The following is a 16076-nucleotide window of genomic DNA, read 5'->3' on the forward strand; positions in this document are numbered from 1 at the left end:
AACAGTCAGATTCCTGATTTAGTTTCACAAGTCTTAGGTATTAGTCATGTCTTGCATCCATTTCCTGTTAAACTAATTTGAAAGCCAGTATCTCAGGTGAAGAAGACACAAAGGCCAAAGGGGCGCAAGGTCTAGATTATGAAAGAATTGCTGCCAGTTGGACACCTATGCTTCCCTCAGGGGATCGTTCATCCCTCTGTTTCACGTAGACCTATTCCTATCTCAGATGTTATTAGATAAATAGGAAAACATGTGTCATTATCATGATTGACTTGAGATTGTTCATGAAGACATATTCATAGAACATCACCAAGAAGGAGAATACAGAAATAGACACAGTAAAAATCTGTATTTTGTAACAACTGGAAATTAAATATATATATATTAGATAATGCATTAAAAACCACAAGTGAATACATAAACTGTTAATGCTACTTATCTCTGAGCAATGGAATTATGAATAATTTTTAATTTACTTCTTAAGTCTTTTTCTTTTCTCTCAGCTTTTTTTTTTTTTAATGAAAATGTGGACTAGGGGTGTAGCTCAGGTGGTAGAGAGCTTGACTAGCATGCATGAAGACCTGGATTTGATCCCAGCACTCAGGAGGTAGAGGATTGGAAGTTCAAGGTAATTGCAAAGTGAATTGGAGGCCAGCCTCAGATACTTGAGAGCTTGTTTCAGAACAAAAGAAACAAACAATTTGCATTGGTTTAATGAGAAAAGTTAAAATAGGTAATATTTTTAAATTATTTATTTTTATTTTATGTGTATGAGTGTTTTGCATGCATACATGTAAGTACATCTATGTGTGTAATGCCTGAGGAGGCCAGAAGAGGGTGCTGGATCCCCTGGAACAGGAGTTACAGACAGTTGCTAGCCTCCTTGTGGGTGCTGGGAACCAAACCTAGGTCCTCTGTAAAAGCAGCCAGTGCTCATTTTAACCGCTGAGCTGTCTCTCTGATATGTCGTATTTTTAAACCTCAAAAAAAGCAGAGCTCTTAAAACTATGTATGAGAAAGTATAGGGACAGAATTAGGGGCATTGCAAAGCAGGCCCCTGTGTGCCTCCCCTTTCCCTCTGCTTCCAGAGGTCATCGTGTTCCTGCCATTCCCCGGAGGTCAAGGCCAGCCTCAATGGGAATGTGCCCACTGCCATCCAGCACCCTGGCTTCTTCAGATACTCAGGCAGCAGTTGCTACTACAATTGGTCCTATTATCTGAAGAAGCAGTTTTCTTGGGAGGGAGGGAGTTTCTGCCTCAGGGTAACACCCTCCCCTTGAGAAATAACCATGCAATCATTCTAGAATCTTGTTTCTGAAGGCTGGTTAAAGTACAATTCTGTCCACTTGTTTATAAAATTTGTTGGCTACATTTATTCAGTGTGTGTGTGTGTGTGTGTGTGTGTGTGTGTGTGTGTGTGTGTGTATAGGTTGCACATGTGCCTTGGCATTTGTGGGGAGGTCAGAGGACAACCTGTGAGAGTCAGTTTTGTCCTTCTACCATGTGGGTGTCAGGGACTGAACTCAGGTCCACCAGGCTTTATCCAGTGAGTCATCCCACTCATTTCTTAAAACAGAAGCAATTGGTAGTTGTAGTGACTGATTGTATAGGTTGCCTAATTTTCATGAAATTTCTAAATTAAACTATGTCATGAAGGGCTAGAGTCATTACTGACCTGAGTACTCAGGACAGAATCCAATCTGTCCCTACCTCTTCCCTTGTGTATCTGAGGCTGAGCCAGGACACAGGTGATCCAGCTCCTATGGAGAAGCTCCCTAGCAGTTGAGGCTTAGGAGGAATAGATGGCTCAGCAGATAAAGTGCTAGCCACACAGCCTAAGAAATTGAGATTGATCTCCAACTCCAATTCACTAGGAAAGCTGAGGCAAGCAGATCCCTGGGGGTTCACTGAGGAACCAGATTAGGTTTAGAGGCAAGCCCTGGCTCCCAGTGATCAATATTGTCTCAAAAGAAGAAAGAAAGAAAGAAAGAAAGAAAGAAAGAAAGAAAGAAAGAAAGAAAGAAAGAAAGAAAGAAAGAAAGAAAGAAAGGAAAGAAAGAAAGGGTAGAGGGTGCCTTAGAAACAACACCAGAGGTTGGCTTCTGCACACCACATGCAAACAGAAAAATAAGAGTAAGGGCTGAAGAGTTGGCTCAGTGGTTAAGAACACTGACTCTTCTTGCAAGAGACCTGGGTTTGAATTCCAGCACACAAATGGAGGATAACAACCATCCTTAACTCCAGTTTAGGGGATCCAATGCCATCTTCTGACCTCTGTGGGCATTGCATACCACAGGCATTGTGTGACAGGGGTGCACTTACATATGTGCAGGGAGTACACTCACATACATAAAATTAAAATAATAAACAAAAAATTAAAAATAAATAAATATCTAAAAAAGAAAAGTCTTTTTTGCTCTTGTTTGCTTGATTTAAAAGAATATTTTATTTATTTTTATTTTATGTGTATGAGCGTATTGCCTGCACGTAGGTAAGTGCACCCATGTCGTGCATGCGGGTGGAGGACAGAAGAGATTATCCGATCCCCTGGAACTGGTTACAGACAATTGTTAGCTGCTATGTGGGTGCTGGGATTTGAACCTGGGTCTTCTGCAAGAACAGCCTGTGTTCTTAATCGCTGAGCCATCTCTACAGCCCAGTTTGCTTGATTATTATTATTTATTTATTTTTCTTAAAGACAGAGGCTCATGCAGTTCATGCTGTCCTTGAACTCACTATGTAGCTGAGGCTGGTCTTGAACTCCTAATCTTCCTCACCTCAGTCTCCCAAGTACTGGGATTACAGGCCATCCCTTCCAGCTTCTTTTTGCTTCTGTTAGAGGGGGTTAGTTTTATTTTCCTGATTCCTTTCTCCTATGAGGCATACACTACATTTGTCATCTCATTTCCCCCCAGGGGACTCAAGGAACCACAGTTTCCTGCTATGTTTAACCACAGTAAGACCTCTTTACAAGTCCCACAGCTCTCCTGGGATTGGAAGGACTCGAACAATGGTTGAACAATGGTCTCTTTTCATCATCCACACTCTAGCCAGGGTCTCATGGGCTCCATGCAAGGCCAGGTCACCCCATGGAAGACTGGGAGGTGGAAGACTAGGAAGTCAGAGAAGTGATTGTCTGCCTCTTTTGCATACTTTTCTTTTAAATTTTACTTATTATTTTATGTGTATGCATATATTGCCTGCATGTATGTAAATGCACTTGTGTCATGCAATGCCCTCAGAGGACCGTAGAGGTCGTTGGATCCCCTGGAACTGGAGTTATGGTATTAGCTGCCATGTGGGTGCTGGGATTAGAACCTGGGTCTTCTGCAAGAACAGTTAGTGTTCTTAACCACTGAGCCATCTCTGCAGCCCCACTTTTCTTATTTAACACTCTCAGAAAAGGAACTTAAAATCCAATTTACACCAAAATGTGAATGACACAACAGGGGTAAATTATGACCTCTCTCAGGAATATTTGCATTTTGAATGGGAAGAAGATTGATGCAGTGGATGTAGCGGCTAATTATATTTCAGGCCCCTGCTACAGGGTAGAAGTATTGGAAGGTGATGGTGTTGAAATAGTCCTTGGTCCACTGTAAAATAAATCACTCATTTTTCATTTCCATTCATTCTTTTTTTAATATTTTATTTATTATTTTTATTTTATGTGTATAAGTGTATTGCCTACATGTATGTGAGTGCACCCGTGTCGTGCAACACCTTGGAAGTCAGAAGAGGGCTTCGGATTCCCCTGGAACTGGAGTTAAGGACAGTTTGTAGCTGCCTTGTGGGTGCTGGGAATTGAACCCGGGTCCTCTGCAAGAGCAGTCAATGCTCTTAACCGCTGACTATCTCTCCAGCCCCAGCCATTCATTATTTTAAATTTTAAATTTTAATTTTTTTTTGAGAGAGCATCTTCATGTAGCCCCAGCTGGCCTAGAATACTATGTAGACCAGGCTAGGATTAAAGACGTGTCACTATACCTGGCTCATTCATTCCTTTTAAACAGTCTCATTATGTAATCTAGGCTGGCCTCAAACTTACTTTGTAACCCAGGTTGGCCTTGAACTCAGTGTAATCCTCCTGCCAACATCTCCTGAGTGTTGAGATTATAGGTGTACAGTACCATAATTATTTTACAAATATTTATTGAGTACTTGTTATGTAAGAGGAACAGCACAATGCAGAATAATACAGATGCAGACTGTTTCCTCATGGAAATACAGGTTATTACATGATGTAGGAAGGTTAATTTTTCTTGGTTAGCACATGAAACCTAATCCCATCTTATCTGAGAAGCATTTGAATTTGTCCAATGCTCTTTCTAAAATTTTTATTATTTAAAAAATTATTTTTATTTTATGTGTATGAGTGTTTTGTCTGCATGTATGTATATGCACCATGTATGTACAATGCTCGAGGAGACCAGAAGAGGGTGTTGATCCCCTGGAACTGGAGTTACAGAAAGTTGTGAGCAGCCATGTGGTTGCTGGGAACCAAATCAATGTCCTCTGTAAGAGCAAGTGCTCTTAATCAGAGAGTCATCTCTCCAGCTCTCCAACTTTCATTGCATTTTAATTTATTCATTTTATGTATGTGTGCGAGCATTCATGACATGGTGTTCATGTGGAGGACATAGGGTCAGTTCTTTCCTTCCACCATGGCATCCAGGGATTGAATTCAAGTTTTGGGGCTTGGCAGCAGGCACCCTTCCCCACTGAGCTGTCTTACCAGCTCTTGATGCTCTTGACATGCCACGAGCCACCTGTTCACGTGTTATATAAGGATCTTCTGATCATCCATTTTCACCTTGTCCATAGAGCACAAAGTTGACTAGAGCTAAACCAAACGCATTTTATTTTATTTATTATTTTTATTTTATTTTAGCATGAGTGTATTGTCTGCATGTATGTAAGTACACCCATGTAATGCAGTACCCTCAGAGGTCAGTAGAGGGCATAGAACCCCCTAGAACTGGAGTTATAGACAGTTGTTAGCTGCCATGTAGGTGCTGGGAATTGAACCTGGGCCCTCTGCAAGAACAGCCAGTGCTCTTAACCACTGAATCATCTTTCCAGCCCACCAAATGGAATTTTTAAGCAAACGAGGGAAGAGTCATTTGGTGTTTGGAGTCTTGCCCTGTTGGGGACAGCTGTTGTTTTGAGCCCACCAAGCCTCACGTTTTTGGTAGCAGCACTCTGATTCCCCTTTGAGGAGACACCCTATTCCCACTCATATTCCTTCTTACTGACTAGGACTGACTTGCTCAGCCCCTTGCTCCAGGAGAGGGCCTGGGTTTCTGCATCTCCTCCTCCATGAGTGGTTTAGATGTGGGTCCATGCTTTACACAGAGTCTGTAGGATGCCCCTGAAGGATTTTTTTCCACAGTTACTGGGTTTACAGGCTGGGAAGAGTCTTCCTAGGGTATGATTAACAGAAGAAAGCAGAGACCAACATGAAAAGAGATTCGTGCTGTGGCCTGAGCTACTGTGCCTCTGTGGACTTTGCTTTCCATCAGCTACTGTCGAGTTGGTGTCCTGTCATTAGCAGCTGTGCCCTCATTCAGTGCCACTAAACGTTTTTTGTTTGATACAGGGTCTCCTGTACTGAAGGCTGGCTTTGAATTCATTATGTCTCTGAGGCTGGCCTTGAACTCCTGATCCTCTTGCCCCTACCTCCTGTTCTGGGATTATGAACATGTACCATCACACCTGCTTTTGTTTTGTTTTGGTTTAGTTGTTGTCGTTGCTTTTTGGTGGTGCTAGGGGCTCAACCCAGAGCTTCATGTGTTCTACTAACTGAACTATATTTGCAGTCCAGCAATGGTATTAAACTTCAATCAAAAGGCCCATCCAGAAGATGCTGCTGCCTTTTCTGATCATCCTTTCCTTTTTTTCTTTTTGTCTTTTTGAGATAGGGTCTTTTTGTAGCCCCAACTGGACTGGAACTTGCTATGTGGACCAGGCTGGCCTCAAACTCACAGAGATCCGCCTGTCTCTGCCTTTGTTACTTTTCTTAACAGATACTTAATGAACACCTGCTCACCTGAGCTCAGGCCAAAAGCTGCATGGCTAGCTTTGTTGGGGTCGTCTCTGTGCTGGAGAGGGTACAGCAGCGCCTGTGGCTTCTTGTGGTCACCCACTAACCTAGTTCCATAGGAAGCTGAAATGGTGTCTTGGTTAGATTTTACTGTCAACTTGACAAAACCTAGGGTCACCAAGGAAGAGGGACCCTCAACTGAAGCATTTCCCAGATCATATTGGCCTGTGGTCATATCTGTGATAGATTGTGTTGACTAATGACTTATGTGGGAGGGCCTAGACCACTGTGGGCAGTACCATCCCTAGGCTTGTGGGCCTGTGCTATATAAATAGAGAAAGAGAGAGAGAGAGAGAGAGAGAGAGAGAGAGCGAGAGAGAGCGAGAGAGCCAGTAAGCAACATTCCTCAGTGGTTTCTGCTTGAGTTCCAGCCCTGACTTCCCTCACTGATGGACTGTGACCTAGAAGTATAAGATGAAATAAACCCTTTCCTCCCCAAGTTACTTTGGGTCAGAATGTTTTATCCTGGCAACATAAAAGAAAACTGGAATAAATGTTACCACAATCCTCTTCTAACCTTGGCAGATATCTTCAGAATAGTCTCTGATCTTTGTTTTGTGTTTCTTCCCTTTCTGTATAAAGGATACAGTTTGAAATTCAAGTTGAAGTACAAGGATAGTGGAGAATACTTCTAACTCTTCAGCCTGTTACTATGAATCTGTGCTTTCTTTCAAGTCTTGAACAAAACAAGGTTTTCCTGGCCTGGTTGTGACAATGTATGTGTGTTTGTGTGTGTGTGCGCGCGCCGTGTGTGTTTGAAACAATGAAGCCCAGACTGGCCTCAAATTCTTTGCGGTCTTCCAGCCTCAGCCTCCTGAATGCCAAGATTACAGGTGTGAGTCACCATAGCCAGCTTTGAGTGATCTTATTTAAACCCAAATGTGGAATCCTCCCTATTAACTGTGCAACACTCAGTCATGGGTACTTTAGAAAGGGGAGCACAAGTTTCCAGAATAGTACCAATAGGGGAGCTTCTGCCTTCAATACTGAACAACTCATGGGAACAGGAGAGGGACTGGGGGATATACAAAGATAACTTGACGCATGTCAAACATGTTTCTGTGGGTGTTTTCTTAGGGGCTGGAGAGATGGTTCAGAGGTTAAGAACACTAGCTGTTCTTGCAGAAGACCTGGGTTTGAATCCCAGCACCCACAAGGCAGCTAACAACTGTCCGTAACTCCAGTTCCAGAAGATCCGACAGCCTCTTCTGTCCTCCGTGGGCATTGCACGACACAGATGCACTTACCTACATGCAGACAATACATGTGTACACATAAAAATAATAAAATATTTTTAAAAATTGTTCTTTCTCATCTGCTATGACAGTTTAATGCCTTTATGACAATAGGGAGCCTTGTTTCCATATCTAGATGCCGTAGTTGCTTTTCCATGCCTTTCTCAGTGTGCAGTCACAATCACAAACTCACCATCACCATGCTCTGTATTCACACAGCAGCTCTGTGAGTGTATAAACAATGCAGAGATGTATAAATAAAATCATGGTTTGGGGGGAGGGGGAGAGACAGCCCTGCTGATAATGGTAGGTAGGTAGACAGGATATAGAACTAAAAAAAAAAAAAAAAACAACCCTCCCCCTAAAACTAAAAACTAAAAGCCACAAATTTCTCTCAAATTCTGTTAAAATCCAAAGTTTATAATATATATGACAATATCAATTTGACCAAGTTACATGTTTGTTACAACTTATAAGCTATTTAAAAATAGTTTTGAAAAATAATATATCCCACCTATTAACAGTATGCTGGAACTAGAAAAGCTATAAATTGGATGAGGAAATTGAGAAATTGAGGTACCACCAGTGATGTAAGGCCTTTTTGTCTAGGAGACTGTTTTCTGAAGCCAGGACTGGGTGTGGTCTAATGAACTTGCAGAGAAACAATTGCCAAAGAAGTCAAATCTTCTCACTGAGATACTGAAGTATTCAATTCAGAATAAGGACCAACCCTAAAGATTCAACATTTATTTGGATTAACAATTCTTCAGCAGAGAGTCCGGTGTAAACTGAGAAATGGGTAGTCAGACCCATGTCCCTTGAAAACCTTTCTACACTCTCTAATCAGAATGTCAAAACAGGAGCTAACTGGTAAAAACAGACTGAAGACTCCAACTCATCTTCCTGAGCCCAGGAGAAGAACTTGAGTTTAGACTCAGGAAATGAGTACTGAGAGCCAGGCATGATGGTTCACACCTACAATCCAGAGGCAGAGGCAGACGGATTATGAGTTCAAGGGAAGTCTGGGATACATAGTGAATTTGAAGCTACATGGCCAGACCTTGTCTCAGAAAACAAACAAACAAACAAACAAACAAACAAACAAACAAACACTTCCTAGAGAAGTTAGGAAGGATGCTCTCAAAAGGTAAGCTGCCCTCTGGGCACTCGGCCCCTTCCAGAGGACATCCAATCCATGTTGATCTGTAACCTTGTTGAGGAGTGCAATCCTTTCTTGTTGAGTGAATCAGAGCACTGATGTTGCTTAAGCATCACAGCTGTGCCTTGAGGAGCAGGAAATGCAGCAAAGAGCAAAAATGTATGAGCATCCTGTCTTTCCACGGAACTTCCTGTATCATCTCCTCAGGGTGACAGGATAGGATGAGATGGGCCAGCTACCTTCATTCATAGTCATTAATCAGAAGACAACGTAACAGGATACGCTTCTGTCCTTGAAACAGATGAGTTACATTTAAAAAATGTTTTCTTAAGTTATCCCCTTGAATTTAATGTTTTCAAAATTGGTGGCCATTTCTCATTTGGAGCAAGCTAAAAGATTTTGCTTTTAGAATCTTTTAAAAAAATATTTACTTTATTATTTTACATGTAAGAGTGCTTGCCTGTATGTATGTATGTGTACCACTTGCGTGCCTGGTATCTATAGAAGCCAGAAGGAGTTGGATCCCCTGGAACTAGTTACAGACAGTTCTGAGCCACCATGTAGGTGTTGGGAACTAAACTCAGGTCCTCTGCAAGAGTAGCCAATGCTGCTTTTAACCATTGAGCCATCTCTTTAGCTCTGTCCTAAGGGTTTTGATATGATTTAAGGTCTTCTATAACTTAGAGGATTTATATTTCCTGCAAAAATAGTTTCTTTTGTTTTTGTTCATGTAAAATTAGTTTTAAGTTACATGTGAGAAACGCAAAAACTTTAGAACAGTAAAAAGGCTATAACTTTACACAGGCAACATCTAATAAGTCCAACCAGAGCTTAGTTGGGAGGTCAGATGCAGGAAGAAGTGGAGGTGGACAGTATTCAGGCCCCCTCAGTAAGATGGCCAGTATTCCCGGGGAGTCATCAGTACAGTAAATTGCTTTAAGTAAGTTTTTGTTTTGAGTCAAGTCCGTCAACTAACACAAACTCAAGTTGATAAGAGTCTACTACCCTCAACTCCAATCTCCAATGAGGAAACACTGCGTGGAGTCTGGGGAAACATTGCCCTGTGTCCCAGGTGGACTCCAGACACTCTGCATATTCTACTTCTGCAGAGGTTTCATATGCTGCTGCTGCTACTGTTATTACAGCCATGTCCAAGGAGTCCTCTCCAACGGCTTCATCACTGGCACCGTGCACTCATCACATTCTAGTATCCTCAATGGGGGTGTCATCCTGTGAACAGGGGGGAAAAGATGATATCAGAGAGGACGTGAGATAAGGTAAAAATGATAAAGTAGGAATGAACTGTCATGCAACATGTCCGACATTTTTTCAAGTACCATGAAGACAAAAACAATATAACTTAGACCCTCAATCAACTCTGCTACAGGTGAGACAATTAAGGCACAGAGAGCAGAAGTGATTTCCCCAAGATCATATAGCTAGTAAGTGGTAGAGCTGGGATCTAAACCCAGGGACCAGAGCTTCAGCCCTCAACTACTGAGTACTACTGAGTACTACCGAGTACTACCATTCTTTGAAGCTGGCTTGTGCTTTTCCCACTGTCTCATCTCATTTCCACTCAATTTCATCTTCTTGAAATACTAAGGATTTTTGGCAACATAAAAATGAAAAAGAGCAGAAAGCTAAAAAATAAAAAAAATAAAAAAAAAAAGGATTGCCAGACTGAGGTGTGGCTCAAAGGTAGAGTATTTGCCAGGCATAAATGAAGTCCTGGGTTTGATCTCCAGCACTGCAAATAATAAACAAACAAACAAACAAACAAACAAACAAACAAAGAGCCTATACGTAAAGTAAAAGAATAGCAAAGTAGCTATTTGTCCAACTTCATCAGAAAAAGTGTCATCAGGTCTTCCTGCTCTAGGAGTTACACTGGACCACAGATCTTGTTTCTAACAGTTCTTAGCTGAGAAATGGAAACATTTACAATTGCGGAGGGGTTTGTGGTGTAGCCCATCTGTGCTGGATAGCTTTAGTGTCAACTTGACACACCTGGGTTGAAGGAGCCTCAATTGGGGAATTGCCTTCATTGGACTGGCCTATGGCCATGTCCCTGGGGCACCTTCTTGATTGTTGAGTGATGTGTGAGGGCCCAGCCCACTGTGGGTGGTGCCACCCATGGGCAGGTAGGTGGACCTGTGTTGCATAAGAAAGCAGGCTAGTAAGCAGCATTCTTCCATGGCCTGTGCTCCAGCTCCTGCCTCCAAGTTCCTGCCCTGAGTTCCTACCTTGGGCTCCTGGATGAACTGTGACCCAGGATATGTAAGCTGAATAAACCCTTTCCTCCCCAAGTTGGTATTGGTCAGAGCATTTTGTCACAGCAATGGAGAGACAAACTAGGACAGAAATTGGTACCCGAGAGTGGGATATTGCTGTGACAGACCTGACCTTGGTATTTTGAGGATTGTGGAAGCGTTCTGAACTTTGGGCTGGAAAAGCCATTGGGTGCTCAGTTTGTTGCTGTGGAGCTTGGAACAGTTATGCTGAAAGAGTTGTGGATGATGGAGGCCTGGCTTGTGAAGCTTCAAAGGGAAGCAGAGACTATCAGGACTGTTCGTGTGAGATTTTGGTTTGAGAATCTGTGGCTCTGGTCAGCTGGGGCTGAAGAATCAGCTGTGATTAAGAGACCAGAACCTGACCTTTGCTTTACTGGGACAATTGATGCTGGTTAGCTGGGGCTGAAAAATTAGCTGTAAGTAACAAGAGACCAGCATCACTGAGGTGAAATCTTCTGGGAGGTATTTCCTCAGGGTCAGCACAAAGAGGGGACCTGAACCTCCATCTCAAGCTAGAAGCAAGACTTGGTAATGTGTAAGAGTCTCCTGCATGGTTGTGGTGTTGAAAGCGTGAAAGGGGTCACAGAAGCAGCTGAGGCTTGGCACTGAGAGGGCAGGAAAGGCCATAGGTGAAAGTGCAGCTTCAGTTGCAGTGAAGACCCCAGGATTGAAGGGATCATGGAGAGAATCTGAGGTTTCGCACCCCAAGGGGCAAGACGAGGCCATTGGTGAAGGTGTAGCCTCAGTTTCAGTGGAGACCCCAGCTTTTTTTTTGAGATGCTGGGACCATGGGACGACCACCAAGGACAGCAGTGGGTGTGGAATGGAGGTGGCCTGGGTCTGTGAGACGAGCTGTGTGTGCCGTGGACTACAGAGTCAGAGCAGTGGAGCTGCCAGAACCCTATGGAGCCCAGAAGATTGTGAGTGAATCCCAGATGTCCAGACTTGAGCTACTTTGCTGGGCTTTGGTTTTGCTTAGGTGTGCCCAATTCTTCCCTTTGAAATAAGACAGTATTTGTTCTGGATTTTACAGAAGCCCCCAGTTAAGAGAATTTTAAAAGAGACTGTGGACTTTTAAGTTTTTGGATTTTTTAAGGACTGTGGGGCTTTTAAGGTCGTACTGTCTTATTGTGATAATATTGTGTCTTGGGGACAAGAATTGGAAAGGTTATGGTTTAATAGTGATGTGTTTGTGTGTCAAGTTGACAAGGGGTCAATTGTGCTGGACAGCTTTAGTATCAACTTGACACACCTGGGTTGAGGGAGCCTCAATTAGGGAATTGCTTTGGACTGGCCTATGGCCATGTCCCTGGGGTACCTTCTTGATTGTTGAGTGATGTGGGAGGGCCCAGCCCACTGTGGGTGGTGCCATCCCTGGGCAGGTGGGCTTGTGTTGCATAAGAAAGTAGGCTGAGCAGGGGCCAGGGAAGCAAGCTAGTAAGTAACATTCCTCCATGGCCTGTGCTCCAGCTCCTGCCTCCAGGTTCCTGCCCTCGGTTCCTACCTTGGGCTCCCGGATGAACTGTGACCCGGGATATGTAAGCTAAATAAACCCTTTCCTCCTCAAGTTGGTACTGGTCAGTGTCTTGTCACAGCAATGGAGAGACAAACTAGGACACCATCCTAGTGAATTAAACTGAGAGCAAGCAGGTCCATGAGGAGCTTGGAGTTCTGGGGATGGTCATGGGGTCCCTGGGGAGGAGATGAGCTATGATGAGAGGGGTTCTAGGTAGCAGCCATAGCTGAGCCCAGTGGGCCTGGGTCATAGCAAGGAATAGCAGGGTCAAGAAGTATGAACTGAGTTCCCTATGAGTAGTATTAAATCCAGTAGCGAATGGACATGATTTTATGAAGAGAAACATCCCAGTTTGATTGTCTATTGCTGTGATAAAACACTGAGCAAAATCAACTTGGGGAGAAGAGGGTTTATTTCACCTTATAACTCCTAGGTTACAACCCACCACTGAAGGAAGTCAGGGAAGAAAGTCAAGAAGGAACCGAGAGGCAGGAACTGAAGCAGAGACCATGGAGGAACGCTGCTTACTGACTTGCCCCCAACCCCCCGGCTTGCTCAGCTACCTTTCTTGTATCACCCAAGCCCACCCTCCCAGGGATGGCATGCCCACATCAATTAGCAATTAAGAGAATGCCCCACAGACACGTCCACTGGTCAGTAAGTCTGATGGAGGAAATCCCTCTTCCCAGATAACTCTAGTTTGTGTCCAGTTGACGATGATGACAACAACAGCGACAACAAAACCCTAACCAGCACAGAGAAGTTGGTGCTCACGTGTAGGGTAGGTCAGAAGAGAACATGGATTCTTGTTGGGGACTCCTGCTGTTTTGGGTTGTAGTCTTTCCATGTCCGGATAGCCGCATGTCGGCTCGGCGTGAATGGAGGGACTCCTCTTCTCAGCAGGGCGCCCCCCTACTTTCTTCCTGACTCATCTTTGAAGTAGCCGCCACAGATACATGGCCTCTGGCTCTGAAACTGCCAGGTTTTCCTGTGTGATTTTCAGGCACTGTCTGACAGCCTGGCAGGAGCCCACCACCACATGTAAATGGGGCATCCTGAAAGCACCTATCCACTAAGGCTTTTGCCACTGCCCCCACAGTATAAATGTCCTGGTTTCCCCTAATTAATCGGAGCTGAATCACTAAGACCTGGAGCCGAGCTGAGTCACTGAATAAAGGAGCTGTACCACTGAGTCTGACTGAGCTGAGTTCTGTGTCTTACTGCCTACAATCCAGTCTTCCCGGAGAGGGCTGTCTCTTCATAAACCACGACTCACGGAGACCCTGCTTTCAATGTCCCGCACCTCCCCTCGTGACCTGGCAGCTGACGGATCTCAGGGAGTGCTCGGTGGAAATTGGGACGGAACCCGCCCGGGCAGCTGACAGCGGCCCTCCAGAGCCACCAGCCCCGGTAGCAGAGAGCCTCAGCACCGCGGCCCATGGGAGACGGGCGCCACGCCCAGCACATGGCACTCTGAGTCCCTGCGACCCCATAGATTCTAGTGGGAGTGAGATGTGATAAGAAGGGCTGTGATAGGAATCCTCCAGAAACAAAAAGAAATGCAGTGTGGTCTGTGCCTGTGTGCATGTACAGTTCTATTATGACCTTGCAGCACAGGACACCCAATCATGCTATGTATGTTACTGTGTATGGGAAACAAAGAAACTGAACTGTAAAGGGAAACAGAGGGTATAAAAGGCTGGGTCTTTCCTTGATTAAGGCCTGCTTTAGGAACTACCTCTAAGGGCTGGTGCTGGCTTATTAATAAAAACTGATTCCTGCATAAATCACCTTGAGGGTCCATTTTCTGTTTCAAGTGCCTACTGTAAGACTAGAGTTGCCCTGAGCTGGCATGGCAGCTGGGCTGGGAAAGAGATCTCAAAGAAGGATAGGTACATGACTAAGTAAAGGTGCAGGAGGGACAGGTGTGTCAGCAGGATGCTCTCAGGAGAGCCAAGAAAGAATTGATAAGTAAAAAGTTGGCGGAGAATGAGCAAATGGATGATAAGGCACTGAGGCACAGTTAAACTCCATCAAAATAGGGTTTATTAGCAAAGGAACACATGGGACAGATTCCCTTCCGGGCAGGGAAAATGTCTGCCCGGGTCTTGAGCTGGGGTCTTTTAAAAGGGAGGCTTCTGCCTCCTGCACGAGGCGGGAAGATGTATTTTTTTAAAAGTTGGGTTGGGGCGGGAGTGGGAGAGTGGGACTGTTAAAACCTGTCCTCTTTAGAGATCAAAGGGGAAGCCTGCTATGTTGGCCAAACAGTGGAGAAAAGCCTGCTTCTCTTGACTTCAAAGACCAAGGTGCTTATCAGCTAGGTTCCCTTTTCTCAGGAGCATGAGAAGTCCTTGGGATCCTGTTGGTGAGGGGGCAGGGCTATCTGAACCTTAACAAGAATAAGGGCCTTCAGTAGGGTCTCAGACACCTGAGCAGTTGCTGATGGGAGGAAAAAGAGAGCCAGTAAACACTCAGAGTTACAAAGGCAGGTGTACTTAAAAGGTGTTTCTTTTCACCCAAGGGAAAAAAGAATTCAAGTCAGACACTGAGAAAGCAGGAGAAAGGCTGGGAAAAGCAACTGAGTCAGGCAGTTAGGAAGTCAGCACTTAGGGTTAGCACATCAAGGTCTCAGATGAAGTTAAAACATCTCCAATGTCTCTGTGGATGTTTATCTTTGGGGACCTAAGTGCTAGCCACAGTGCTAGGTACTTAATGAGTATTTGAGAAGCGCTTGTTGAATTCACTTGAAGTATTAGAGTTGTGTTTTTGTTTTGTTTTGAGTCTACTGTAACCTAGGCTGACTTTGAACTGGCTATGTAACTGAGGATGACCTTGAATTCCTGATCCTCCTGCCTCCACCACCCAAGTGCTGAGATTATAGATGTGTCATTATACTTAGAAAGTATTTCCTTTCCTTATCAGCAGAATTCTATGTCCCACACTTGCATGTCTAGCCTGTCCCATGACTGAAATTCCTAAGGAAGTCCATTCTTTCAGTATGGTGTAAAATTACCTGGGACAGTGACCTGATAGGAAGCATCTGATGCCTCTGGCATGCCTATGTATCTCTCTCTCTCCTCTCTCTCTCTCTCTCTCTCTCTCTCTCTCTCTCTCTCTCTCTCTCTGGTATATGTACATGTTCATGTGGTGTGTGCATAAGTGCATATGTGTGTGGTGGCCACAATCTGATGTTCAGTGTGTTCCTCAGTTGTTGTCCACCTTTGAGACAGGCTCTTTTACTGGACATGGAGCCCATCAATTTGGCTAGGCTAGCTGGTCAATGAGTTCCAGGGATGCACCTGGATTCCCTCCTCTCTTCCCAGTCACAGGGTTACAGATGGTATTGAGGATCTGAGTTCAGGTCCTCCCTCCTTCTTTCATGGCAAGCACTTTACTGGCTGAGCCACCTCTGCAGGCCTTTCACTATGTGGTCTTGAAGAATGCCCTGTTCCATGCTTTGAACTTCACAGAGCACTGGCAGGCAGAATCCCATCTCTTCTACTGTCTTGTTTCCACTTTTATATTCTTTCTACTTTGAATCTCTAGTCTCGCCTATAGTGGTAAAGGATAATTGGTACTTGGTAATGCTGACTGCATGAATGTACCTATAATTAACTTTTAGGATTACTTGATTTCTATCAATCAAGACCCAAGATGGGAATTAGATTGAGGGAAGGGAACTGCTTAGTGCTTGATACTGCATGCCTTTGCCAGCTCTAGGAGAGACCTAGGATAGGCATGGATGCCTGGGTAAGCTCAAGACCCCTCT

The 16076-nt window shown here is 44.2% G+C and overlaps 1 protein-coding gene across 2 annotated transcripts in view; it reads right to left on the reverse strand.

Annotated features, from left to right (window-relative positions):
• Positions 1-7737: 7737 nt before the first annotated feature.
• The window catches only part of Rcsd1 (RCSD domain containing 1), an 81344-nt gene continuing 73005 nt past the window's right edge, over positions 7738-16076 (reverse strand). For both annotated transcript variants that reach the window (XM_008829367.3, XM_008829368.3), the window contains one exon: positions 7738-9727. In XM_008829367.3, the coding sequence (XP_008827589.1) occupies positions 9695-9727 (33 nt within the window). In that variant the 3' untranslated portion in view covers positions 7738-9694. The remainder of the gene's footprint in view (positions 9728-16076) is intronic.

This window comes from Nannospalax galili, unplaced genomic scaffold (assembly GCF_000622305.1).
Source record: "Nannospalax galili isolate Female #2095 unplaced genomic scaffold, S.galili_v1.0 scaffold574, whole genome shotgun sequence".
Classification (NCBI taxonomy): domain Eukaryota; kingdom Metazoa; phylum Chordata; class Mammalia; order Rodentia; family Spalacidae; genus Nannospalax; species Nannospalax galili.